At 33.9% G+C, this 25,905-nt stretch overlaps 2 protein-coding genes and 1 non-coding gene across 9 annotated transcripts; all 3 read left to right on the top strand.

The window, feature by feature from the left end:
• The first annotated feature begins 3,672 nt into the window (after positions 1-3,672).
• On the top strand, positions 3,673-6,172 carry LOC118031871 (uncharacterized). Its single transcript, XR_012168429.1, has 2 exons — positions 3,673-4,434; positions 5,238-6,172. It is a non-coding gene; the product is annotated as an uncharacterized protein (transcript).
• A 4,177-nt stretch (positions 6,173-10,349) lies between these two features.
• Positions 10,350-17,615, top strand: LOC118031873 (cleavage and polyadenylation specificity factor subunit 3-I). Of its 3 annotated transcripts, XM_035036376.2 has the most exons (7): positions 10,350-10,611; positions 10,960-11,131; positions 12,244-12,455; positions 12,620-12,717; positions 14,182-14,227; positions 14,310-14,459; positions 15,814-17,615. In XM_035036376.2, the coding sequence occupies exons 3-7, from the start codon at positions 12,303-12,305 to the stop codon at positions 17,458-17,460; spliced, it is 2,094 nt and encodes a 697-aa protein (XP_034892267.1). In that variant the 5' UTR covers positions 10,350-10,611; positions 10,960-11,131; positions 12,244-12,302; the 3' UTR covers positions 17,461-17,615. The 3 variants fall into 3 exon arrangements, with proteins under 3 accessions (XP_034892267.1, XP_034892266.1, XP_034892272.1); XM_035036375.2 differs by lacking the exon at positions 10,960-11,131; XM_035036381.2 differs by lacking the exons at positions 10,350-10,611; positions 10,960-11,131; positions 12,244-12,455; positions 12,620-12,717 and adding an exon at positions 13,591-13,684.
• A 764-nt stretch (positions 17,616-18,379) lies between these two features.
• Positions 18,380-24,791, top strand: LOC118031874 (cleavage and polyadenylation specificity factor subunit 3-I). Of its 5 annotated transcripts, none has more exons than XM_035036382.2 (7): positions 18,380-18,567; positions 18,997-19,286; positions 19,973-20,184; positions 20,349-20,446; positions 21,878-21,923; positions 22,006-22,155; positions 23,064-24,791. In XM_035036382.2, exons 3-7 carry the CDS (start codon positions 20,032-20,034, stop codon positions 24,702-24,704), a joined length of 2,088 nt encoding a protein of 695 aa, XP_034892273.1. In that variant the 5' UTR covers positions 18,380-18,567; positions 18,997-19,286; positions 19,973-20,031; the 3' UTR covers positions 24,705-24,791. The 5 variants fall into 5 exon arrangements, with proteins under 5 accessions (XP_034892273.1, XP_034892275.1, XP_034892274.1 ...); XM_035036384.2 differs by having other exon boundaries at positions 20,017-20,184; XM_035036383.2 differs by having other exon boundaries at positions 18,997-19,274.
• Positions 24,792-25,905: the final 1,114 nt, after the last annotated feature.

Below are 25,905 nucleotides of genomic sequence, written 5' to 3' on the forward strand. Positions count from 1 at the left end.
ATAATTGTCTGGCTCAAGCAGACACTTAACAAAATCATGTTATTTTGTGCAGATATATAAGCTTGGTTGACTCTCAAAAACATTAACAAATCGTATTACATACATCAAGTTGAGCAGAAAAACAATAATATATAACAATTAAGAAGCAAGAACTCCATCTGTTAGCTTAAAATAATAACTCTAGACGCATGGAAAACTAAAAGGCCAAAATTGCAAAGGTCAAGTTTAAACATGAATCAATACCCTATGAACTTACTTTGATTTTGAAATTAATATTCGTATGAAGAATGTCAGCTGGATTCACCTTCCAACTTGAGAAATTTAAAGAGACAACATTATTATTTTTGGTTTAATATTTATAAATGTCGTATATGTTACATGATAATTTTTATTATATTTTATAATCTATTACTATTAATTTATTATGTGATTAATATATGGTTTGGATGATTTATTAGATTCAAATTAATTGTATTTTAGTCTTAATTGAATAAATTTGATTTAGTGATCTTGATTTGTTTTTGATATATAAAAGAGTTTCAAACTTTATTTTTGTGATTTTGGCATATGAAATTTGATATGTGTGCTCTCATCTAATGTGGGTATGTAATACTATAGTTTATAGATATTTTATTTAGTTTTTAATTTGTTATTAATTTGGAATACAATATCATTATTAAATGATTGCTATTTTCATATAAATCCTCAAGGAAACTTTTTAGTCAATGACTAAATAGGCTGTCCTCAGTACACTACAAGCCGGGTAAAATTTTTTCTAATGTATAAAAAATACTCGGAGTAATCATAGTATTTTTAAATGAGTAAGAAAAATTTAAGATACTAATAATTGATTCAAATAAGTTTAATAATTTTGGTTAATTCAATAAAAAATAAGAAAAATTTGAGATCCTAATCATTGATTCAAATAGGTTCAATAATATTAAATAATATTGATTAATTTAATAATATGATTAAAAAAACAAATAAAAAAAATTTAATAACTAATCGAGAAAAATACTACCATTGCTCCGAGTGTTCTTTGAACCTGGAGAGAGAGAGAGAACCTTTGAACCTAGAGCTATGTACTTATTATTTTGGATTCTTTATTAATAAGTTTTGAACTTATAATTTTTTTTATTTTTTTTGTTTTGAAAGGTTGGTTTTGGAACTAAAATTCTTGTGTAGTAGATTTGGTTATGGATATATGTTTAAATTTTAAAGTGGACTTCAAGCTGTAAGTTAATCCTCCCGATTGGCCTTTAATTATCTAAAAATATTTTAGATAGAGATTTAGTCTTTTCCAATCTTTAAATCACATTATTAGAATAATAAAGAAAATGCCTATTAATCAATTAGCAAGTCAATATCGAAAAGGGACGCCTTTATAAATAGTATAATAAATTCTCGTATATTAAAAATAAGCATAACCTCACTACAATAACCCTATAGGATTACAACTGTTTTTTGCAATCAACTCCTTTATATAATGATTATTACACCAATCATCTAGTAGGTAGTTTGGTAATAAAAACTTAAAATTAAAAAATTTATTTTTATATAATTATTAATATGATGATCACTAAAAACTTATATGATAGTTAATTTCAAGGCCCGTGGGATTAGTCGAGGTACACTCAAGCTGATCTGGATACTCACATTAAAAAAAAATACCTTATTAAACTGATGTTAAGTTTTTTTTAGTTTCTATCCTCAATCAAAATTAAGTTGATAACTCTAATTTTTAAGTTATTTGTTTCATTGATCTCTTAAATGTAAAATGTGACGAGATCAATAATTAATTATTATCCTATTATTTTGTTCATCGAGAATCATGCAGATAAATGATTTTCTTATAAAATAAAAATTATATTCTTATACCACATGGATGATGTCAAAGACCCATAAAATTACATAGATACTTCTAAAGTGTACATATTCGAGTTGTATCATGATTTGATTAAGATTTCAAATGATTTCAAATTAATTTAGAGAATAAATTAAGAATTAGATTTTGGGATAATTAAAGATGATTTCTCTCATATTTTAATAAAGAAAAAGATTGATTGACCATGTGATCAACGCATGTTATTTGATTTTAGATGAGATTTGCTTTAATGGACATGTTATTTCTTTTCTTTTTTTAAAAAAAAGTTAAAAGGTGTCTTTTGACTAGCTTGTATAGCAATTGAAAAGTTATTTTCTCGGTTGATTTTAAAGATACCCTCTTAATTTATTACATACAAAGAGTGTCTATTATTTTTATTATACTGGAGCTCTATACACCCTGTTAAGCATAAGATATTATTAAATAAATTATAACCCATACCATAATAATAAGTTAATTAAACCACTCCTTCGGCCTCAAAAATAGGAGCGAGAGGGGAGTCACTATGATTTAGTATCAAGATTTTATTTTTTTATTATTCATTAATTGAAACAAGAAAAAAAATAAGAACCTACAAATTTAATTTGATTAGTTGTTAAGCGCGCACGTTTCGCCATATAACCGGACTTTGTTTTTTTTTGCATTGCAAAAAAATAATAAGATAAAAAATATTAAAAAAAAATGATCATGATAAACTTGTAACTATAATAATCAGAACCAAGCCAACGCGAGATATTTCATCAAACTCGCAGCTAAAATTATGAGATTAGAATAATCAAATAAAAAAATAAAGATAATTAAACAATTTTTTTTTTAACAAAAAAAATTTATGTTAACTTTTCAAACCCAAAACTTGGGTCGTTAGACTCGAATCATTCAATTTGGATAAATTATAAAGTTCAATTCTCAATCAATAAATTATTAAAGGATAAAAAATAAAAAATAAATTTTAATTATACAAAAGGATTAAAAAGTAGAAATAAAAAAAATAACTATCAAAATTAAAATACAAAAAAATAATAATTGAATGATGAAATTAAAACGAAAATATAATTTAGTAAAAGGACAAAAAAATCAAAAGGATAAAGGTCACAATTGACATAAAAAAATAAAAATAATATTTTGACTGGAGGATGAAACTAAAAAGAATAATAACTTTAAGGGCAAGAAAAAAAAATTAGAAATCAAAACAATAAAGGCCAAATTAAAAAATATAATATCATTAATTTGAATTGAATAATAAAATTTTTACAAAATAGCCAAGAAAAGAAATTAGAAACTCAAAAAGGAGAACAGAATTGGATAATTAATATAATATTTGATAAATTAAAACTAAATAAATAAATTTTTTTATAAAAAGACTAAAATCAAAACTTAAAAATTAAAAAATTAAAATTAAAATTAAAATATCAACAACAAAAAAAACTAAATTATAATTTGAAAGTGAAAAAAATAGAGAGAGTAAAACTCACTAACAACAAATAAAAAAAAACAAAAACGAAACTTTCAATAACACAATAAAATAGTATTTTTAAATGTTAAGAAACGCTGCACGGTACAGCCGAAAGGCAAGGGTGGCTCCCAGGCGAATCCTCAAGATGCAATTTGGTCCTGATCCACATTTAGAACACAAAGATGTTGACTATGACCAAAAAGACTATAACTTACTCAATAATTCCTTAAATAAAAATCCTAGTCGTTTGTCCTATTAACGACGCAAGTTCGCCCTTCATTCATTCATGTTGTCAGACTCGTACGATCTGATTTTGGTCAGCAAAACTGTAGAAGTCAAACTTTTTGTTCTTCCATCCACGACGGCACTCAAGTTATTTAATTTGCAGTACTATATGTATTTAAAATACCTCCTCTGATCACCCCTGCCCTTGATACTTGTACAGAAAAGAGGAGGCACCCATTTCGCTTTAATTCCTCATTAATTTCTCATCTTGATCATATAGTACGTTATGGAATTCTTCAACCAAGCCAAAGCAGTGAGACTCAAGAGTCACCACGACAAATACCTTGTTGCAGATGAGGATGGAGAAACCGTGCGGCAGAGCCGCGACGGATCATCACGAAGAGCCCGTTGGACAGTGGAGTTGATTCAAGGCAATAACCATCACATCCGACTAAAAAGTTGTCGTGGAAAGTATCTTACAGCCTCGGAGGAGCCATTCTTGCTAGGCATGGCAGGGAAGAAAGTGGTGCAAGACATGCCAGTATCTGTAAAGGATACCGCGACTGATTGGGAACCAAGAACTGAAGGGTTTCTTGTCAAGTTAAAGACAAGCAGAGGCAAGTTCTTGCTTGCTAACGGACGCATGCCACCGTGGAGAAACTCGGTCACACACGACACCCCACGGAGGACTGGAACACACGATTGGGTACTTTGGGAAGTGGATGTGATGGACATTCTCGAAACTATATTGCCTGCTTCTAGCTTTTCTCCTTCATTTGGGTCGCAGCTCTCCGGTGCTTCACCGCTTTCCGATATAGGCTCCCAGTTGGCCGTTAGTTTTTCTAGCAGCAGACTTTCTACTGCAAGAGAGGTATGGGTTTTAACTATTCACCTTTTAATTTATTTATTTATCTATGCACTATATTTACACCCGTGTGTGTTTGAAATTATATAATCTAGTTATTTGATCTTTAAAATTGAATATCTGTTTCTCTCAGGCTTAGTTCTTGGATATTTTGGAAAAATTAACAAAACATGATCGTGTTAAAGACATCATCATCAATTAAAAGTCAAAAGTCAATGTCTTGACCCACTCAACTGATTCACGTAACCATCTATCTAGATGTGCTAATGGTAAACTTCTTACATGCGTGGCTTCTTTTAACTCTTCGGGCCCGTCCTAAATGGGAACTTGCGCCTGGCAACCGCTTGTCTTTTCAGAAAATATTGATATAGTTTCTAAATTAAATGAATTTGATCCCTTGAAAACAAGTTTATATATCACTTCCACTGTATGAAGAATTTCCTAGCTAGAATATATCTATTGAGTGTTTATCTCTATTTTCTAAAAGATAAACGACACATAACTAGAAATTCTCTTACATTCTTCTTTAAGCTACTCCAATATTAGCTTCCTAATTAATATATTTAGTAAATCTCCTAGTTTCTTGCTTCACTGATTACTAAATTAAGCTTTCCCAACTCCTCGCAATCCTCCCAGAAACCGTTAAGAGTTGAGACATAGATTTAAAACCATCAGCTGCTGTGGGCTAATTGATTGTTTTCTTTCTTTTCTCTGTATATATGTGTTAAATTCCTTGTTAAATGCTTGCATTTAATTTAGACATCTGATTGGTCTGTTTGATTCCACTACATAATGTTATGTTGATCCAGAGTGCTATGGATATTTTTGAAAAAGCAACCTCTGTTCGTCTTCGGAGTCACCATGACAAGTATCTTACAGCGGATGATGATGAGGAAACCGTTAGCCAAGAGCGCAATGGGACAGTAAAAAATGCGAAATGGGCTGTGGAGATTGTCGGCCATAGCAATGTTATACGTTTGAAAAGTTGTTTTGGCAGATACTTGACAGCCAGTAACTTGCCGTTCTTTCTAGGAATGACAGGCAAGAAAGTGCTGCAAACTTCGCCTGAACGATTGGATTCTTCTGTTGAATGGGAGCCCGTCAGGGAAGGCGTCCAGGTTAGGCTCCGGACGCGTTACGGGCAATATTTACGCGCAAATGGAGGCGTGCCGCCTTGGAGAAATCATATAACACATGACATTCCTCACAGATCTTCGACGCAGGATTGGATTCTATGGGATGTGGATGTTGTACAGATAAGAGTCTCAGATCCTGCAACTCCGCCAGTACAGCAGCAACACCGACCACCTGGTGAACAAAGTGAAACGGCACCGAATTCCGAGCCTAGTTCACCAACGTCCCCCGGATTTCTGTGCATGCAGTCCGATGATTCTTTCGAAGGTTCGTCGGTGAAAAATGAAGGCAGGGCCATACATTACCGTGTGGCCATTAATGTAGATGGTGATGTTGACGAAAAATGAAGAAACTTTTCCTTCACATTTAAGGGAAGCATGGTGGAGGAGTTGAGGAAGAAGCTGGAAGAAGAGACAGGGCTCGTTGATATCCAAGTTTGCTCCAGGAATCCATTGAATGGGAAGATCTATCCCCTTCGCCTACATCTTCCACCAAACAACACAGAAATGCATGTTGTTGTCGTTCCCTCTCCAGAGAGAGGTTAGTTTTATATATATCCTTAATATTTTGTGCTTCGTGTACGTGATCAAATTACAATCTCCAGTGTTCATATTGTGATTGCTGTATAAAACACAAATTTGAACCATGTTTCCCCAAGACAAGCTTGAATTGATTCCTTTAGATCTTCTGCTGCGTTTCCTCTTCGTTGGTGGATGTAAAGTTTTCGGTTGGAGGCAATTCCAAGAATTATATCAAATCATATTGAAGATAGCAAACCATGCGTGTAATGAGAATATGACATTTCAATTTGGAACAGGGTTTGTTTCTAAAAAAATATTAAAAAAAAAATATTTATTTAAAATAAATTTTTTTATATATTTTTTAAATTTATTTTGATGTACTGATATAAAAAATAATTTTAAAAAAATAAAAATAAATTACTTTAATATATTTTTAAATAAAAAAATATTTAAACCGTCATCATCACAACTATTAAAGATTTGAAATTGTGGGTGGATTATTTTTTTAAAGAAAAAATATTGTTTTTTTAAAAAAATATATTATTTTAATATATTTTTAAATAAAAGAAATGTTTTAAAATTTAATATTTAGTACGAAATGGATGTAGATGTCTAGTTATTTATCCGTGTATTAATTTGGTACGGAGACTGAAATAATTCTCAGCCTCTTAGGTTAAATTGATATTGGGGCATTGAAAAACTAATCAGGAAGGATAGAGATGTTCAAGCTTGAAGCTCACTTGCCAATTAAAAAAGTCCAATATCCACCAATCAGCTTGGTACTAGTATCAGCGGGTTAATAACAATTTATTTTTAAAAATATAAAAAATATATTTAAAAAAAAAACTATTTTGCACTTAAGAATTTCTCCATAAATAAAAAATGAATCAAACATTTTAGATTAGGTTTACTTGTGAAAAAAAAAAAATTTTCAGTTTCTAAAATAAAAAATTAATAAAACAAAAAACTAATATGTGTTACGTAACTAAAAATTAATTCTTTATATATATATATAGTTATAAAAGAACACATGTTTTTTTAATTCTCTTATTTAGAATACTGGAAAAACACTAAAATGAAATATTTTTTCAAATTCTTCGTTATAAAAATAAAGATCTTATTTGATTCATCTAATATTTTATCAACAATTTCTTTTAATCTTTTCAATATTTTCAAATAAGCATGTATCGATGCACACTTAAAAAATAATAATAGACAGATGACAATGTTGTTTGGCAACTATTATTAATATTTTTCTTTGGTCCTGAAAAAACTGCTCGAAAGCTCAGAGTAATTTAATGTCTCATTTCCCACTCAAACAAAGAAGAAAAAAAAAAAACAAAGAAAAAAAACATGCATCTTGGACTTTTTTTTAAAGTTATGTTATTTTTATGTTTTAAAAATATTTTTAAAAAAAATTATTTTAAATTAAAAATTTTTAGTATTTTTTATATGTATTAATATAAAAAAATAATGTTTTAAAAATAAAAAAAAAATATATAATTTTAATATAAAAATTATTTTAAAAAATAACTAAAAAAATGACCCGTTCAAGCCAAAAAGAGAGCGGAAAACAGAGTGGAGAAAAGACAGGGAGGAAAGAACCGAAGGAAAGGAAAAAAAAAACGACACGGCACCTGCTTAACCAACCACAAAATTTCAACCGCGAAACACCGCTTTCCAGCCATATAACCACCTCTATAAATTACACCTTACCACTACCCGGGTACTTTTCATTCCAGCTGTACTAAAGACCACCACAAAAGCCATCACTGCCACTGTTTTCTCCCCCCACCGCAGCTTCTTCATCTCCAGCAACCTCACTCGTGGCTCACTCTTCAAACAGCTCTCTATTTCTCAAAGCAAGGAAGTTTTTGCTTACTGGTTTTGAAGAGCAGCAGCGGCCTTCAAACCTCTCAGGCCACCATATATACTAACAGCACCAACAGCCTTCAGTTTTCTCAGTTTTCAAAAACGAGAGCATTCTTGGAGGATTTTCCAATAGCCTTTAACGTCATCCTAAGCAGAAGCCTCCTCATCAATGCCGCCGTGAGCCTCCAGGTACGCTTCCAGCAGTGGCATCTTGTGGAATCAGCTCTGCATTAGCACTGTGAGCAGCAAGTCTTCAGCTCAGCACCGTGCTCGAGCAGCAGTCCAGCGGCAGCTGCACTTCCTCTCCTCTGCACTTGCAGCACCGTGAGCACAACCTGTCAACGGTGACATATCCATCAACAGCAGTGTATCTTCTTCCAGTAGCAGTGGTCCAGCACAAGCACATTTAGTGTCCTCCTCCTCTCTGCACAGCATCATGAGGCGGGAGAGCACAATATCACAGTGGCAGGTTCATCACTTTCAAATTTTGTGAGGAAATTTTTTAGAAAACTTATGGGTTCCGTTTTTACATGATTTTCTGTGTATCTGCTATGTTTTTGGTTTGCTAAAGAAAAGAAGAAGAAAAATCTTTCCCCATTTGTGTTTTTGATTGAATTAAAAAAAAAAGGAAAGAAAGCTTGCTTTGTTTTGATTTTTAGGCAGTGTTGGATTTGGGTGTAAGATTTCTACGTCAGCTATGGTTGTTGTTCTTTTTTTTTTTTTTTTTTCTATGCATGGATTCTGGGCACAAGTCACTGCAAGTTCATTATATCTATTGCTTTGATCTTCAAAAAAGCCAAAAAGAGAGTATTAATTGTTGTTTGTGGGTCAGGCTTGGCTTGGGTCATTTTCTTTTCCTGGGTTTGAGTTTTTTTATTTTAATATAGATGGCCATGCGTTTTTTTCGCAAGAGGCTGCCATCAATTTTGGTCGAGTTTGGGCTGAGCCTTTTTATTTCTTAAGGCAGCGTTTTGTTGTGTATGATTTTACAAAGATAAAATTGTATTTTTGAGTTCCTATAGCGTGTTTAACAAACATGTCCTCACAGTTTTTTGATAGTTTTATTTTATTTATTTTTCTTGTTTTATAAAATAAACTTTAAAAAAATCAGGGATCATTTTAAAAAAAATATATGGGTCTCTCACGTGTTTTTTTCAATAGTTTCATTTAATATCGAGTTATAGACTTATACTATAAAATACGGATTTGTTATTAAAAATACATGTTTTTCTTTAAAATTTCAAAAATTCAAAGAAGAATTGAAACAAGTTCCTCATTTCAAAAATATATAAAAATATATTTTTATTTCCATGGCATACGATCAAATTCTAAAATTTTTTCATGCAAATTTTATTAAACAAAAACAAAAATTATATTTTTATCATGTTTTAAAAAATAAAAAAATAGATATCATAACTAGTTTATGATTATCCATTATGATTTGATTAAAATCTCATAAATATCATGAAAAAATAATTTGTTTAATATTCGAGATATGAATTTTACAATATAATGCATATTCTTAGTATTAAATTAAATAAATTTATAACAATAAATATTAGAAATTAACTATAGATTTTATTATTTGAAATTATATTGTAAAGTAAATGTGATGTTTAAAACTTGGATCCTAGAACAATTAGAATTTAGCCTGATAATACAAAGATTTTCTTTATGATGAAGAGATCTGCCTTAAATCTTGGATATGACCAACAAATAAAAAACATAAACTAGAAAAACAATCAATCAATAATGTAACTTACCACGAGTAAGGTGCATTGATACTGACTTGTTTTCTCATTGCACAACTAGTTCTATTATACAAACTCTCACAGATCGTTATGTATTTTTATAACTATGATATTAGATGGCTACTCCTTTAAAACAAAAGAAGAAAACCTGTCATTCAATTTTGTCCATGCTACAACAATAACAACGACTCAAAAATCTTAGATTGGGTTTACTTTGTGAAAAAACTAAAAAATCTTAGACTGGGTTTACTTTGTGAAAAATGCTTAGTTATTGTGTTTGAAAGTGTGATTTTAGTAGTTTTCAAAGTATTTTTTATTTAAAAATGCATTAAAATAATGTTTTATTTTTTATTATTTTTAAAAAAATTATTTTTGATATCAGTGCATCAAAATAATAAAAAAAAACCAAAGAAATATTAATTTAAAGTAGAGAAATTAAATAAAAAAATTTAATATTTTTTCAAAAATTCTTTTAAAATTAAAAAAAAATAAATTTTACAAAACTCAATTAATAAATATATAAAAACTGTTAAAAAACTACATTTTAAAGTAAACTTGAATAAACTTTCCAGCATAAAATATAATGTGTTGTAAACACGTTTGTTTCACTAATGCAGCCTATTCTTTTTAAACTTGGATGACCGGCCCGGAACTTGAGACCTAACTTATTATTTTTTTCTCAAATGAATAAAACGGCGTAGTTTTGTGGTAGAGTGAGCTCACTATCAACAGTAGTCTCTCGAGCTTCAGACACAGTACCAATCCCTATTTCCCCTTCTTCCCCAATTCCTCTTCACCTTCTCACCCAGTTTGTTCTTCCATCCCACCTCCTTTGGTCTGTGATAAAAAAACGCGTAACTCAGCGAGCCCGATACTCCCACTCGAGTCGTCGACGCTGCTTGCAGGTAAATAGCGATCCTTTGCTCTGTGATCATTTATTTTGCGTGGCTTGAACTTTCATGTTGAGATTGTGCATGTAAAATAGAGTCTGCTTAGCATAAATTAAAAATAATGAATAGTTCTTAGTTATTAAACCAATGAGGTTAGGTATTTCAAAAGGAACCTTTTTCTTTCTTGTGTTTTTGGTGGTTAAGGCAAAACCGAAAAAAGTTTTGCAACTGATACTTTTAATTTTCTTTAAAAGATAGGCGTTCTTTAGTAATACTTTAATTTTTAGTTAGAAACGAATTTTTTTTTTGTTCAAATACAATATTTCTCAATTTGAAAAACTGAAAATTTGAAAATGTGATCAGAGAATGTTTTTGTCTTGTTGGATGAGGAGGGTATGGGTAGATAAATGATTTTGCTCAAGCACGCCAGCGTGACGGTGGAGCTATAATGGGTTTGAAAGACGCAAAGGAGAGGAGTCCAAGGTCATAAACGTAGGAGTTTGGAGCATTCTTTAGTCTAACAATACTAATATAGGTATATGTATACGTATGTTATCTCTCTTTGCCTGCTGCTGCTCCTTCTCTTTGTTTACTTAGGAGAAATTAAGGATTGCTCTTCTTTTTCTGAATCTTACAAACAAGTATAATGCACAAAGCATTTACAGGCGTATTAACTGAATCACTAATTAGCACAGAATTGTCTTTATATATATATATAGTAACCAAACAGAACGCTGTGTTTTATGTTAACTTTAGTTGAGAGATGTGGTGAATTAGATTTTGCAAGACTGCATATGGCCTGGCACCAACATGACCAGAAAGGATCACCGGAACTCTACATGAGAAGGGTGGGTTCAATGTAGTAGGTCAAGTATCAATGGGAAGAACAGATATTAAGTGGAGTTGGTACTGTCATATACTATTAATGTAGATTTAATTGGTAGAAACTTGGAAAGAATGGGCATGGGTTGCTTTCAAGGCCCGAGTTGGTTTTTGAAGCCATCTTGTCTGTTTGAGTCAACTGTGTCCTGTCTCTGGTGACAAATGCAAAACAGCTTACCTCAGAAAGCACACAAGTCATCAAAACCCTAACAAGACAATCTTCTATTTTGTTTGTCGAGTCAGTGAAAAATCAATGGTTCTGATCTAGCACTTGAATAGACAATCTCAAGTTAGCAAAAGGGAAATGCTTTGTCAATCTTGAGATTTATTTGTCCTGTTCATGTCCATCAAAGTGCCAATTTAAATGGAAGAGCATTTGAGAAAGCATTCAGACAACACAAATTCAGTTCACCTTGGAATCATAGCTGTCGAATTCACCTTGCACTACTTGAAAAGTGAATTGAAGAATACAAATGCGAGTTTTGAGTCATGTGACTGCTAAGGACTGGAAGATATGCAATGCTAACCATGATTTGTGTATTTTAATTTGATCCATTAATTAAATCTTCAAGTAAAAGCAAAGAAAACCCCTTGAAACAATGTCTCTGATGTAGCGGAACTCCCATTTCCACCTTATAATTTTAAAAAGTTCGAGCTTGAAGCATAATTGCTATAAACATTATAAGCTTTATGTCAACTTTTGTAAGTTGTATTCTTTTATTTTATATAATCATTATCAGAAGCTGAGTGGGTTTAGCTGTATAGGAGTTTTTCTACAGAGACATAAACACAGTTTGGTTTTTGGGCTGCTGAAGAACACAAGAATGGCATCAACAGGGCAATCACAGTCACTAAAAAGAAGGGATGCACCGGTAACAAGAGAAGGAGGGGATCAGCTAACTCTAACCCCTTTAGGTGCTGGAAATGAAGTGGGTCGATCCTGTGTTTACATGTCATTTAAAGGCAAGACTGTATTGGTATTGCTTCCCTCCCTCCTTCACTCTATGCATTTTGTTGTTTTTCAATTATGCCATTTTATACTAATTTACTATTGGTAATTCCTGATTATGTTGGATCAAATTCAATGAATGTATTTTGTTTATTAATTTATGTTTTTGTTATCGAATTATGCCAATGTTAGTTTGATTGTGGAATTCATCCGGCTTATTCGGGTATGGCTGCTTTACCTTACTTCGATGAGATTGACCCCTCCACTATTGATGTACTTCTCGTTACACAGTATGTATTTCTTCACCTTCTCTTGCTAATTCTCCTTGCTTGGCTATTGTATATATGTATATTGATTTTCCATTCCATGAGGCAATATTTTGTTTCTCACTATTAGTTTCATAAATGCGAGCTTTTTCTCTCACTAAATGCTCCTTTGATTTGACCTTGCTTGCTTTCTTGTTTGTTCATTTTCTTGTCAAAAGAGGTATCTCCTATGATGATGTAGTAAGATTGCATGAAACTTCAGCTATATTTTCTTGTCAAAAGAGATATCTCCTATACTTTCTTGTCAAGGAAGAATATGAAATTGTTTCAGAATTAGAGAACACTCAGCTCAGAAGTCAGATATGCAATTATTGAGAAAGTTAGTGTTAGGGTATTTTGGGCTAATATTTGGGAAGATTTTATTGTGTGACAATACAAGTTGGGAAGGAGTTTTAATATTTTGAGAAAAACCACATGATGCAGTTCCTTAGGTGCTTGAACTTGCATTATTAGGGTCATTTGATACGCAGTGGCTAGGTTCTATTCTTAGTTCCCTCATCAGTAGAAGTTAGCAAGTCTGTTATAATGCGGCACTTGACAATAATATAAACTGGAACAGTGAAACTTAAACTTGATGATTTGTCAACGAGAGGGCAGGCTGAACTTTCTTACCTGTATAAAAAGTTATCAGTAGTATTCTTGATGTGTGCTGGGAACTTTTTAACTCTTAACTGGATCTATGCAGCTGTAGAGAAGTATAGATGTAATGAGATGCAATGAGATGTCTGATAAAGTGTTGATGGAATTTGAAGTGTCATCGACTTGTAATATCTATATTTTAATTATTCACATGTTCCTTGTTGCAAGAAGACTAGTGATCTTTTAAGAAATAGGTTTGTGCTCGTGAGGTTTATTTGCTTATGATGGGAACCACAATAGAACAGTGCTGAGAGTGCATGTGATTGGGGAGTTAAAGCAATCCATTTTCCAGGTGAAATCATTTAGGAAAATCTTGATTGTCTATACTATGTTATAATACTTTTTTTAACAAGAAAGGAAAACAATAAAAGAATATTGATTTTTTCTACTAATACTAATTAATTATATTGAATATTAATGTGATTGCATATCATGCAATTATTCAAAAAATGAAAATATTGAAAAATCATTTGATCACATTGGTTGGGAAATAAATATGCTCCATTTGCTGAAATTTCAGTTAAGGTGTCAGGAAACTCTACTTAGTTTTTATTGTTTTTTATTTATTTTTCCTTTCTAATTGTTCATAATGATTGAGAATTCTTTCTGATACATTCATGAAGTCATAAGGGCCTCTTGGAATTATTTTAAACAAATAAAAGCAATACCTTGTTTTCTATATTTGTTCAATTTAGTTTTTGTTATCTATCATTACTTTTTCAACCAAAATTTTTAGGCCTCGCTAGTATTTTCTCATCATTCATTGGGAGTGATGGTTTCTGCTTGCAGCTTTCACTTGGATCATGCTGCATCCCTACCTTATTTTCTTGAGAAGGTTTGTTTTTTTTACTGATTTCTACAAAGTTATTGTGTGTATCTTTCACTAGGATCAATCTAACGTGTTCACTCTTTATCAGACCACATTCAGAGGTCGAGTTTTCATGACTCATGCGACAAAGGCTATCTACAAGTTGCTTTTGACTGATTATGTAAAAGTGAGCAAAGTTTCAGTGGAAGATATGTTGTTTGATGAGAAAGACATAAACCGCTCAATGGATAAAATCGAGGTTTGTGTTTATGAATTTTTGCATTCTTTTGTTTACATCTATCCTCAACCTTTTTGTTCTTCCAGAAACTTGATCTACTTCGTCTACCTTCCATCTAAGCAATAGCTTGGAAATATTTTTGTTTATTATATTTAGCTTGGCATGATGTTGTGGTCCCAAAGTGAGGGGATCAGGAATTCAGCTTATTGGTTAGTCTTCTTTATCACCTCCTATCCATCCGGTTGGGTACTCGGTCTTCGAGACCATTCATTCTCTCCTTTTCTTTTTCCAGCTAAGTTGAATTAATTGCTCTAGATGAAAGGTCTGCATCTTCTGGAATTTAAAGTGTTTCAATCTTGCATTTGGTGTTCTGAATTTTGCTTTCTATGGATTTCTTAGCTTTCAGTCTGTTTGAGTTTGGCATTGTTAGTTGTTGGCTTCTCATTTGAGGCTCGCATGTTTCACATGGAAACTCAGGACCAATTTATGTGCACCTGATAATTAAGTTATGCCTTTCTTCTCCTGATCAATCTAAGTTCATTCCACACTTAAGTTGCATTTGGAATACTCTATTGCCTGATAAAATCATAGAGCATATTAAAGTAGTTGAGGTTGACAGCCATGCATCTTTGCTGAACTATGACAGTTTGAGTCATATTATAGCGAGTGCCATTTAACTCTTTCTCTTCCTGTGCATGTAAGATTTGCGTGATTAGTAATAAGATAACAGTAATTCAAAAGACTAAGAATCTATATATTTTATTCCCTTGTTTCTTTGAAGAAAGGGTGCTTCTTCTAAAATGGGAGTTGCTTATCTTTTTCTCAATATAGCATCTCTTTTTGGTAAGCATTATGCTTGGCATTTTAAGTTGATAAATCTGTCCGTGACCGATCCATATGAGGTACTGTTTGGGCTGATTAAAAGGTGTTTTCGCAATTATGAAATATGAAAAATAAGTGGGTATTTAATTTTTGGTAGCATTCTGAAAATACAATCCTATGGAGCCAATTCAAAGCGAGGATTTCTTTTGATTTTTTTCCATCCTTGTAGCAAAATCACGATCCATGAGTGCAAGTGGTCAAAACCATTGAGAGATTGCAGAGGGAACATGAGGATATCTCCTTTATATGTTTTTCTATTCATACATGGACTGTTAATCCTAATCCCTGACCTGACACTTTTGTCAAGGTTGGGTGCGTGTGCTTGCATTTTTGTCATTCTGTGTAAGCAGATCTGCTGGTGTTTGCGAGGTCTTATTTTCCATATTATGGGGGTTACTTGTAATGTTCCTTTGTCATCCTCTGTTTAACTGAAGAGTCATCCTCTGTTTAACTGAAGATTCCTTCATTTCATTAATGATTTTTGTAATTGCAGGTTATTGACTTCCATCAGACTGTGGATGTTAATGGCATTAAATTTTGGTGCTACACTGCTGGCCATGTCCTTGGGGCTGCCATGTTCATGGTAGATATCGCTGGTGTTCGAGTGCTGTATACTGGAGACTATTCACGTGAAGAAGATCGGCATCTTCGTGCTGCTGAGATGCCACAATTCTCTCCAGACATATGCATAATTGAATCTACCTATGGTGTCCAACTCCATCAACCTCGACACCTTCGGGAGAAGCGCTTCACTGATGTTATCCACTCCACCATATCTCTAGGTGGTCGTGTTCTAATTCCAGCATTTGCCCTTGGCCGAGCTCAAGAACTCCTTTTGATCCTTGATGAGTATTGGGCAAACCATCCTGAGCTTCATAACATCCCCATATATTATGCTTCTCCCCTTGCAAAAAAATGTATGACTGTTTACCAGACATACATCCTTTCTATGAATGAAAGGATCCGCAATCAGTTTGCGAATTCAAACCCCTTCAAATTCAAGCATATATCACCGTTAAATAGCATTGAAGATTTTACTGATGTAGGGCCATCTGTGGTTATGGCAAGCCCTGGAGGACTGCAGAGCGGGTTGTCAAGGCAGTTGTTTGATATGTGGTGCACTGATAAGAAAAATGCCTGTGTTTTACCTGGATATGTTGTTGAAGGGACCCTAGCTAAGACAATCATTAATGAACCGAAGGAGGTACAGCTCATGAATGGACTGACTGCACCACTCAACATGCAGGTCCATTACATCTCATTCTCTGCTCATGCAGATTATGCTCAGACAAGTACATTTTTGAAAGAGCTCATGCCTCCTAACATCATTCTTGTTCATGGAGAAGCCAATGAAATGGGAAGGCTCAAACAGAAACTTATCACAGAGTTTGCTGATGGCAACACCAAGATAATCACCCCAAAGAATTGCCAGTCTGTTGAGATGTATTTCAACTCTGAAAAAATGGCAAAAACCATTGGAAAGCTGGCTGAAAGGACCCCGGATGTTGGTGAAACTGTCAGTGGTATACTGGTGAAGAAGGGCTTCACTTATCAAATCATGGCACCTGGAGATCTCCATGTCTTCTCACAACTATCAACTGGAAATGTTACTCAGAGGATTACCATTCCTTTTTCTGGTGCATTCGGTGTGATAAAGCACAGGCTTGAGCAGATTTATGAGAGTGTGGAGTCTGGAACTGACGAGGAGTCCGGGTCTCCAACATTGCAAGTGCATGAGCTGGTAACAGTGAAACAAGAGTCTGATAGACATATTTCACTTCATTGGACTGCTGACCCCATAAGTGATATGGTGTCTGATTCAATTGTAGCTTTGGTTTTGAACATCAGCCGGGAGGTTCCTAAGGTAATTGTCGAGTCAGAGGACATAAAATCTGAGGAAGAAAATGAGAAAAAAGCAGAGAAAGTGATTTATGCCCTCCTTGTTTCACTTTTTGGAGATGTGAAACTTGGAGAGAACGGGAAGCTGGTCATACGCGTCGATGAGAATGTGGCAGAGCTTGACAAACAGAGTGGGGATGTTGAGAGTGAGAATGAAGGTCTCAAGGAACGAGTTAGGACAGCATTTAGGCGAATTCAAAGTGCTGTGAGGCCAATCCCGCTCCCGCTCCCTGCATCTTAGCTTTTCTCTCTTTCCTTTTCCTTCTTGTTTCAACATGTTTCTGACCTTCGAGAATAGATTTTGTTTCTATTGAGCACTAATTTCTCATTTATCCTCTGTTTCCGTAGTAATTTTATGCTGGAATGCATCCTGCCTTGAGGTTGCCTATTATTTTAGTCTCGTGCCTTGATGATTTTGCTCATTGCTGTAGTTTGGACTTATCCTATCAAGGGATAGTTCGATTTCAAATTAGTGCCTTAAAAAATCAGTTTCTAAAAATATAATTGAATATTTGCTTCATGCAAGTTGTAAATAGTCAGATTTCTAACCATTTTTTCCATGTGAGAATTGCTGTCATGACTTGATTTTATTCTTGAAATGCAGGATTAATTGCTAGTTCAGTCAGATTATAAATCCGCGCTTCAAAAAAATCAGTTTCTGATAATATGATTGAATGTTGGTTTCATAGAAGTTGTAAATAGTCAGATTTGTAACCATTGTTTCCATGCGAGTGTTGCTATCATGACTTGATTTTATTCTTGAAGTTTAATTAACGGTTTAAATTATGGGATTGATTGCTACATCTCTGTAATAGGATTTTGTGATTGGGTTATTTTACCAGCTTAGATGAGAGGAAAGAAAAAAAAAAAAGCAACACCGTTTACAGTGAATCAGAGATGGAGACAAAACACGTGCCATCTGGTCAGGTAGGCACCAATTAAATCCATCGCCGCCTTGAAAGCTACTATATGGTCATGTATTTTGGCAGCGCATGCTGCCAAAAAGTTTTTGGAGCCCCCACACATCTCCAGTTTAATAATTTAAATATTATTATATAATTAGTAAAAGATGTAACAAACTCTTTCTTAATTCGGTAATTATCAAAAAACTGAAAGAAAAATACATAAATATCAATGCACACTTGATTCTCACACTACTACTGCTGTAATTGGGAAGCTCATAAGATACAATTGCATGGCTTGTAAAGGTGTTCTTGCCAAATTTCATCTGTGTTTCATTGGAAAAGCTAACTAGAAGCAACTAATTTTAAGGTGCTCGTAGGGAAGTTTTTGAAGTCTCAGGCTGTGGAAAGTTGGAATCAACTTGCTACACATCTGCAGAATTCTAGTAACCTTTTTAACTCTAATAATAGATCAAGTTTGATTTTGTTTTCAATTCCTTGTTTTTTTCATATTTATATTCATTAATTAAGGGATTGATCTTGATGTACATATTTTATTTGATTGCTCTAGACACTGTCCGAGTACGTCTTTCCTTGGATTTTTTTTCCAGAAATCTTAGGAGGTTCTCGTTTTCTTCTCTTTTGATTTGCAATTTTCATATATCCCCCTCTTTTAACTCGTGAAGGTCTTTTATTAAAGATTGATTTGTAATGCGTACACTATTTTTTTGAATTTTTGTGTGCTAGGCTGATTATTGTGTCGATTAATCTCCAAATTAAATTTAAAAACTATATTTATAACCCGATGAGTTCTCTATTCAATGGTGCTTATTTTTTAACTAATAGTTTTTGTGTTCCTGCGCCCCCCCCCCCAGTAGCAACGATAGCAACTGCCATCAGCATTTCATTGTCCACCAAAACGTCTCACCCAGCCTCCTTCCCTTCCAGAAGCCGGAATCACGACCGCGCCACCAGTAACCGCAGCTGCTGCAACCGACGACACGCGCTCCAAACGAGCCACATATCTTGTCCACAGAAGCACAACAGCGTGACGGCGGAGCTATAATGTGTTTGAAAGACGCAAAGGAGAGGAGTCGAAGGTCATAAAAGTACGAGTTTGGCGTATTCTTGTCTTCTAACAATACTAATATAGGTACGTGTACAGGTATGTTATCTCTCTTTGCTTGCTGCTGTTGCTGCTATTTCTCTTGGTTTATTTGGGAGAAATTAAAGAATACTCTTCTTTTTTCTGAATCTTACATGCTAGTATAACGCACAAAACATTTACAGGCAGATTAACTGAATCATTAATGTGTTTAGTACAGAATTGTTTTTAACATTTAAGTACATCAAAATAATTTAAAAAAAAATAAAAAAAAATTATTTCAAACTTTTTATAAAAAAAACATGGTCTATCCGTTGCCAAACACATATTTAAATGGTGGAACCTTGGAAAGAAGGGGGTATGGGTTGCTTTGAAGGCCCGAGTTGGTTATTGAATCCATCTTGTCTGTTTGAATCAACCGTGTCTTATCTCATCTCTCTATCTTTCCCCTTTGTCATTTGACTACTTAGACTATTTAGGACTTGAACAGAGGCCGAGCTAACCATGATTGGTGTATTTTAATTTGATCCACTAATTAAATCTTCAAGTAAAAGCAAAGAAAACCCCTTGAAAAACTGTCTCTGATGTAGCGGAACTCCCATATCCATCTCATAATTTTAAAAAAGTTCGAGCTTGAAGCATAATCCCTATAAACATTATAAGCTTTATATCAACTTTTGTAAGTTGTATTCTCTTATTTTATATAATCATTACAAATCAGAAGCTGAGTGGATTTAGCTGTATAGGAGTTTTTCTACAGAGACATAAATACAGTTTGGTTTTCGGGCAGCTGAAGAACACAAGAATGGCATCAACAGGGCAATCACAGTCGCTAAAAAGAAGGGATGCACCGGTAACAAGAGAAGGAGGGGATAAGCTAACTCTAACCCCTTTAGGTGCTGGAAATGAAGTGGGTCGATCCTGTGTTTACATGTCATTTAAAGGCAAGACTGTATTGGTATTGCTTCCCTCCCTCCTTCCCTCTATGCATTTTGTTGTTTTTCAATTATGCCATTTTATACTAATTTACTATTGGTAATTCTTGATTATGCTGGATCAAATTCAATGAATGTATTTTGTTTATTAATTTATGTTTTTGCTGTCGAATTATGCCACTGTTAGTTTGATTGTGGAATTCATCTGGCTTATTCGGGTATGGCTGCTTTACCTTACTTCGATGAGATTGACCCTTCCACTATTGATGTACTTCTCGTTACACAGTATGTATTTCTTCACCTTCTCATGCTAATTCTCCTTGCTTGGCTATTTTATATATGCATATTGATTTTCCATTCCATGAGGCAATATTTTGTTTCTCAATATTAGTTTCGTAAATGCTAGTTTTTCTCTCACTGAATGCTCCCTTGATTTGACCTTGCTTGCTTTCTTGTTTGTTCATTTTCTTGTCAAAAGAATACTTTGAAGAGATATCTCCTATGATGATGTAGTAAGATTGCATGAAATTTTTAGCTGCGAGAGATCAACTTGTCCAAGGAAGAACATGAAATTGTTTCAGAATTAGAGAACACTCTGCTCAGAAGACAGATATACAAGTATTGAGAAAGATAGTGTTAGGGTATTTTGGTCTAATATTTGGGATGATTTTATTGTGACAATACAAGCTGGTAAGGAGTTTAAATATTGTGAGAACAACCGCATGATGCAGTTCCTTAGGTGCTTGAACTTGCATTATTAGGGCCATTTCATAGGCAGTGGCTAGGTTCCTCATCAGTAGAAGTTAGCCAAGTCTGTTATAATGCTGGACTTGACAGTAATATAAATTGAAACAGTGAAACTTAAACTTGATGCTTTGTCAACAAGAGAGGGCAGCCTGAACTTTCTTAACTCTATAAAAAATTATCAGTAGTATTCTTGATGTGTGCTGGGAACTTTAAACTCTTAACTGGATCTATGCAGTTGTAGAGAAGTATAGATGTAATGAGATGTCTGATAAAGTTTTGTTGGAATTTGAAGTGTCATATACTCTTGATATCTATATTTTAATTATTCACTTGCTCCTTGTTGCAAGAAGATGAGTGATCTTCTAAGAAATAGGTTTGTGTTCGTGAGGTTAATTGCTTATAATGGGAACCACAATAGAACAGTGCTGAAAATGCATGCAATTGGGGAGTGAAAGCAATCCATTTTCCAGCCGAAGAAATCATTTAGGAAAATCTTGATTATCTATGCTATATTATAATAAACAATTTTTTTTTAATGTGATTAAATATCATAAAGTGTTCAACAAGAAAGGAAAACAATAAAAGAATATAAATTATTTCTACTAACTAATTATGTTGAATATTAATGTGATGGCATATTATGCAATGATTCAAAAAATGAAAATATTGAAAAATCATTGTATCACATTGGTTGGGAAATAAATATGCTCCATTTGCTTGAATTTCATTTAAGTTGTCGTGAAACTCTACTTAGTTTCTTTTTTTTTTTTTGGAGAATTCTTTCTGTTACATTAATGAAGTCAAAGGGCCTCTTGGATTATTATTTTTTTAACAAATAAAATCAATACTGTGTTTTCTATATTTGTTCAATTTAGTTTTTGTTATCTATCATTACTTTTTCAATCAAAATTTTTAGGCCTCTCTAGTATTTTCTCATCAATCATTCGGAGTGATGCTTTCTGCCTGCAGCTTTCACTTGGATCATGCTGCATCCCTACCTTATTTTCTTGAGAAGGTTTGTTTTTTTTACTGATTTCTACAAAGTAATTGTGTGTATCTTTCACTAGGATCAATCTAACATGTTCACTCTTTATCAGACCACATTCAGAGGTCGAGTTTTCATGACTCATGCTACAAAGGCTATCTACAAGTTGCTTTTGACTGATTATGTAAAAGTGAGCAAAGTTTCAGTGGAAGATATGCTGTTTGATGAGAAAGACATAAACCGCTCAATGGATAAAATCGAGGTTTGTGTTTATGAATTTTTGCATTCTTTTGTTTACATCTATCCGCAACCCTTTTGTTCTTCCAGAAACTTGATCTACTTCGTTTACCTTCCATCTAAGCGAGTGCCATCTCACTCTCTATCTTCCTGCACATGTAAGATTTTAGTGATTAGTAATAAGCTAACAGTAATTCAACAACAAAAAAGATAAAGAAAAAGATAAAGGAAAATTGTGTCAGCCAAGTGGGAACCTTCTGGTAGGCATACAGGGCCCCTGCCCTAATACAGTTAAGCAGAAAGGTTTGGTAACAACTGGATGAAAATTTATTTATTTTTTCCCTTGTTTGTTCGAAGAAAAGGTGCTTGTTCCAAAATGGTAGTTGCTTATCTTTTTCTCAATGTAGCATCTCTTTTGGTAAGCATTATGCTATGCTTGCCATTTTAAGTTGATAAATCTGTCCGTGACCGATCCATATGAGGTAATGTTTGGGCTGATTAAAAGATGTTTTCACAATTATGAAATAATAATAAAATGTAGGTATTTAAGTTTTGGTAGCATTCTGAAAATACAATCCTATGGAGCCAATTCAAAGCGAGGATTTCTTTTTTCTTTTGATCTTATTTCTGTCCTATAGCGCAATCACGATCCATGAGTGCAAGTGGTCAAAACCATTGAGAGATTGCAGAGGGAAAGAGAGGATATCACTTTTATATATTTTTCTTTTCATACATGGACTGTTAATCCTAATCCCTGACACTTTTGTCAAGGTTGGGTGCATGTGTTTGCATTTTTGTCTTTTTTGGTGAGCAGATCTGCTGGTGTTTGCCAGGTCTTATTTTCCTTATGATGGCCTAGCATGTAATCTTCCTTTGTCATCCTCTGTTTAACTTAAGAATCCTTCATTTCATTAATTATTTTTGTAATTGCAGGTTGTTGACTTCCATCAGACTATGGATGTTAATGGCATTAAATTTTGGTGCTACACTGCTGGCCATGTCCTTGGGGCTGCCATGTTCATGGTAGATATTGCCGGTGTTCGAGTGCTGTATACTGGAGACTATTCACGTGAAGAAGATCGGCATCTTCGTGCTGCTGAGATGCCACAATTCTCTCCAGACATATGCATAATTGAATCTACCTTTGGTGTCCAACTCCACCAACCTCGACACCTTCGGGAGAAGCGCTTCACTGATGTTATCCACTCCACCATCTCTCTAGGTGGTCGTGTTCTAATTCCAGCATTTGCCCTCGGCCGAGCTCAAGAACTCCTTTTGATCCTTGATGAGTATTGGTCAAACCATCCCGAGCTTCATAACATTCCCATATATTATGCTTCTCCCCTTGCGAAAAAGTGTATGACTGTTTACCAGACATACATCCTTTCTATGAATGAAAGGATCCGCAATCAGTTTGTGGATTCAAACCCCTTCAAATTCAAGCATATATCACCGTTAAATAGCATTGAAGATTTTACTGATGTAGGGCCATCTGTGGTTATGGCAACTCCTGGAGGACTGCAGAGTGGTTTGTCAAGGCAGTTGTTTGATATGTGGTGCTCTGATAAGAAAAATGCTTGTATTATACCTGGATTTATTGTTGAAGGGACCCTAGCTAAGACAATCATTAATGAACCAAAGGAGGTACAGCTCATGAATGGACTGACTGCACCACTCAACATGCAGGTCCATTACATCTCGTTCTCTGCCCATGCAGATTATGCTCAGACAAGTACATTTTTGAAAGAGCTCATGCCTCCTAACATCATTCTTGTTCATGGAGAAGCCAATGAAATGGGAAGGCTCAAACAGAAACTTATCACAGAGTTTACTGACGTCAACACCAAGATAATCACCCCAAAGAATTGCCAGTCTGTTGAGATGTATTTCAACTCTGAAAAAATGGCAAAAACCACTGGAAAGCTGGCTGAAAGGACCCCGGGTGTTGGTGAAACTGTCAGTGGTATACTGGTGAAGAAGGGCTTCACTTATCAAATCATGGCACCTGGAGATCTCCATGTCTTCTCACAACTATCAACTGGAAATGTTACTCAGAGGATTACCATTCCTTTTTCTGGTGCATTCGGTGTGATAAAGCACAGGCTTGAGCAGATTTATGAGAGTGTGGAGTCTGGAACTGACGAGGAGTCTGGGTCTCCAACATTGCAAGTGCATGAGCTGGTAACAGTGAAACAAGAATCTGATAGACATATTTCACTTCATTGGACTGCTGACCCCATAAGTGATATGGTGTCTGATTCAATTGTAGCTTTGGTTTTGAACATCAGCCGGGAGGTTCCTAAGGTAATTGTCGAGCCAGAGGACATAAAATCTGAGGAAGAAACTGAGAAAAAAGCAGAGAAAGTGATTTATGCCTTCCTTGTTTCACTTTTTGGAGATGTGAAAATTGGAGAGAACGGGAAGCTGGTCATACGCGTCGATGGGAATGTGGCAGAGCTTGACAAACAGAGTGGGGATGTTGAGAGTGAGAATGAAGGTCTCAAGGAACGAGTTAGGACAGCATTTAGGCGAATTCAAAGTGCTGTGAGGCCAATCCCGCTCCCTGCATCTTAGCTTTTCTATTTCCTTTTCCTTGTTGTTTCAACATGTTTCTGACCTTTGAGAATAGATTTTGTTTCTATTGAGCACTAATTTCTAATTTATCATCTGTTTCCGTAGTAATTTTGTGTTTGAATGCATCCTGTCTTGAGGTTGCCTATTATTTTAGTCTCGTGCCTTAATGGTTTTGCTCATTGCTGTAGTTTGGACTTATCCTACCAAGGGATAGTTCGATTTCAAATTAGTGCCTGGTAATAGGAATCTGTGATTGGGTTATTTTACCAGCTTAGAAGAGCAGGTTCAAATGAACGGTTTTTGAGACAGAAAGAGAAGTTTCAAGTTTTGTCAAAATTCAAGCACTGATGACTCATGTAGTCAATAATATATGGGATAGATTCTGGGGTTTGGCACCTTCCCACGTCATTGTTATGGTATCATTGATGGGATAGTTTTTCTTCTTCTGTTTTAATGAAGTTATTGAATCGTGAGAGTCAAGTAACCCATTTCTTGTCACAGAACCGACCACTTTTGAGCAATTACCAAATCCTTTTTTTTGCCCTCCTTAATTCTTCGTTGCTTTTGTCAGATTAGAGGCTTCAGTTGATACCATAATTTATTTTGAAGTCTCCAGGTGCACTTGCTTCTGTAATGCTTCCCTTCCTGATTCTCCTGTCTACTGCCCATGCCATTAAAGGAAAATAGCGAAAATATTACCATGGATGATGAAGAGCCCGCTTTGTAATATGGAAGTAACTGTTTTTTAAAGTGTTTTTTATTTTGAAATACATCAAAATAATTTTATTTTTATTTTTTAAAATTTATTTTAGATATTAACACATCAAAACGATATAAAAACACAAAAATAATTTGAAGTAAAGAAAAAAAAATACAAAAAAAATTTTAAAATACAAAAACAAACATATTCAAAGAATCACACTAATATTAAAGATGACTTTGAATTATCAAACGCCAAGCAATTCAAAGGCAAAGGAAATCTAAAGCAACATATTTTTCACTTTATAGAAACTTGTAACAATATTAAAATTGATGGTCATCTCATGATAAAATAGTTTTTTGTTCCTTAAAAAGCAATGCTGTTAACTAGTACACTAACTTAAAGTCTAGCTCAATCGATAATTAGAAGCAAATATAACATGAGTTTTTTAGTCACTTCTATAGCACTAATAGTGTGTTCAACATGATTGAACTCACCAAT

The sequence above is a fragment of the Populus alba genome, chromosome 17 (genome assembly GCF_005239225.2).
Source record: "Populus alba chromosome 17, ASM523922v2, whole genome shotgun sequence".
Lineage (NCBI taxonomy): Eukaryota > Viridiplantae > Streptophyta > Magnoliopsida > Malpighiales > Salicaceae > Populus > Populus alba.

What these genes read in the sequence shown, in the direction of transcription:
- LOC118031873 (XM_035036376.2), top strand. Translation starts at nt 12,303, where the DNA reads ATGGCATCAACAGGGCAATCACAGTCACTAAAAAGAAGGGATGCACCG. An exon ending in GATGTACTTCTCGTTACACA is followed by an intron (nt 12,718 to 14,181) that starts GTATGTATTTCT and finishes TTCTGCTTGCAG; the next exon opens with CTTTCACTTGGATCATGCTG. An exon ending in GCTCAATGGATAAAATCGAG is followed by an intron (nt 14,460 to 15,813) that starts GTTTGTGTTTAT and finishes TTGTAATTGCAG; the next exon opens with GTTATTGACTTCCATCAGAC.
- LOC118031874 (XM_035036382.2), top strand. Translation starts at nt 20,032, where the DNA reads ATGGCATCAACAGGGCAATCACAGTCGCTAAAAAGAAGGGATGCACCG. An exon ending in GATGTACTTCTCGTTACACA is followed by an intron (nt 20,447 to 21,877) that starts GTATGTATTTCT and finishes TTCTGCCTGCAG; the next exon opens with CTTTCACTTGGATCATGCTG. An exon ending in GCTCAATGGATAAAATCGAG is followed by an intron (nt 22,156 to 23,063) that starts GTTTGTGTTTAT and finishes TTGTAATTGCAG; the next exon opens with GTTGTTGACTTCCATCAGAC.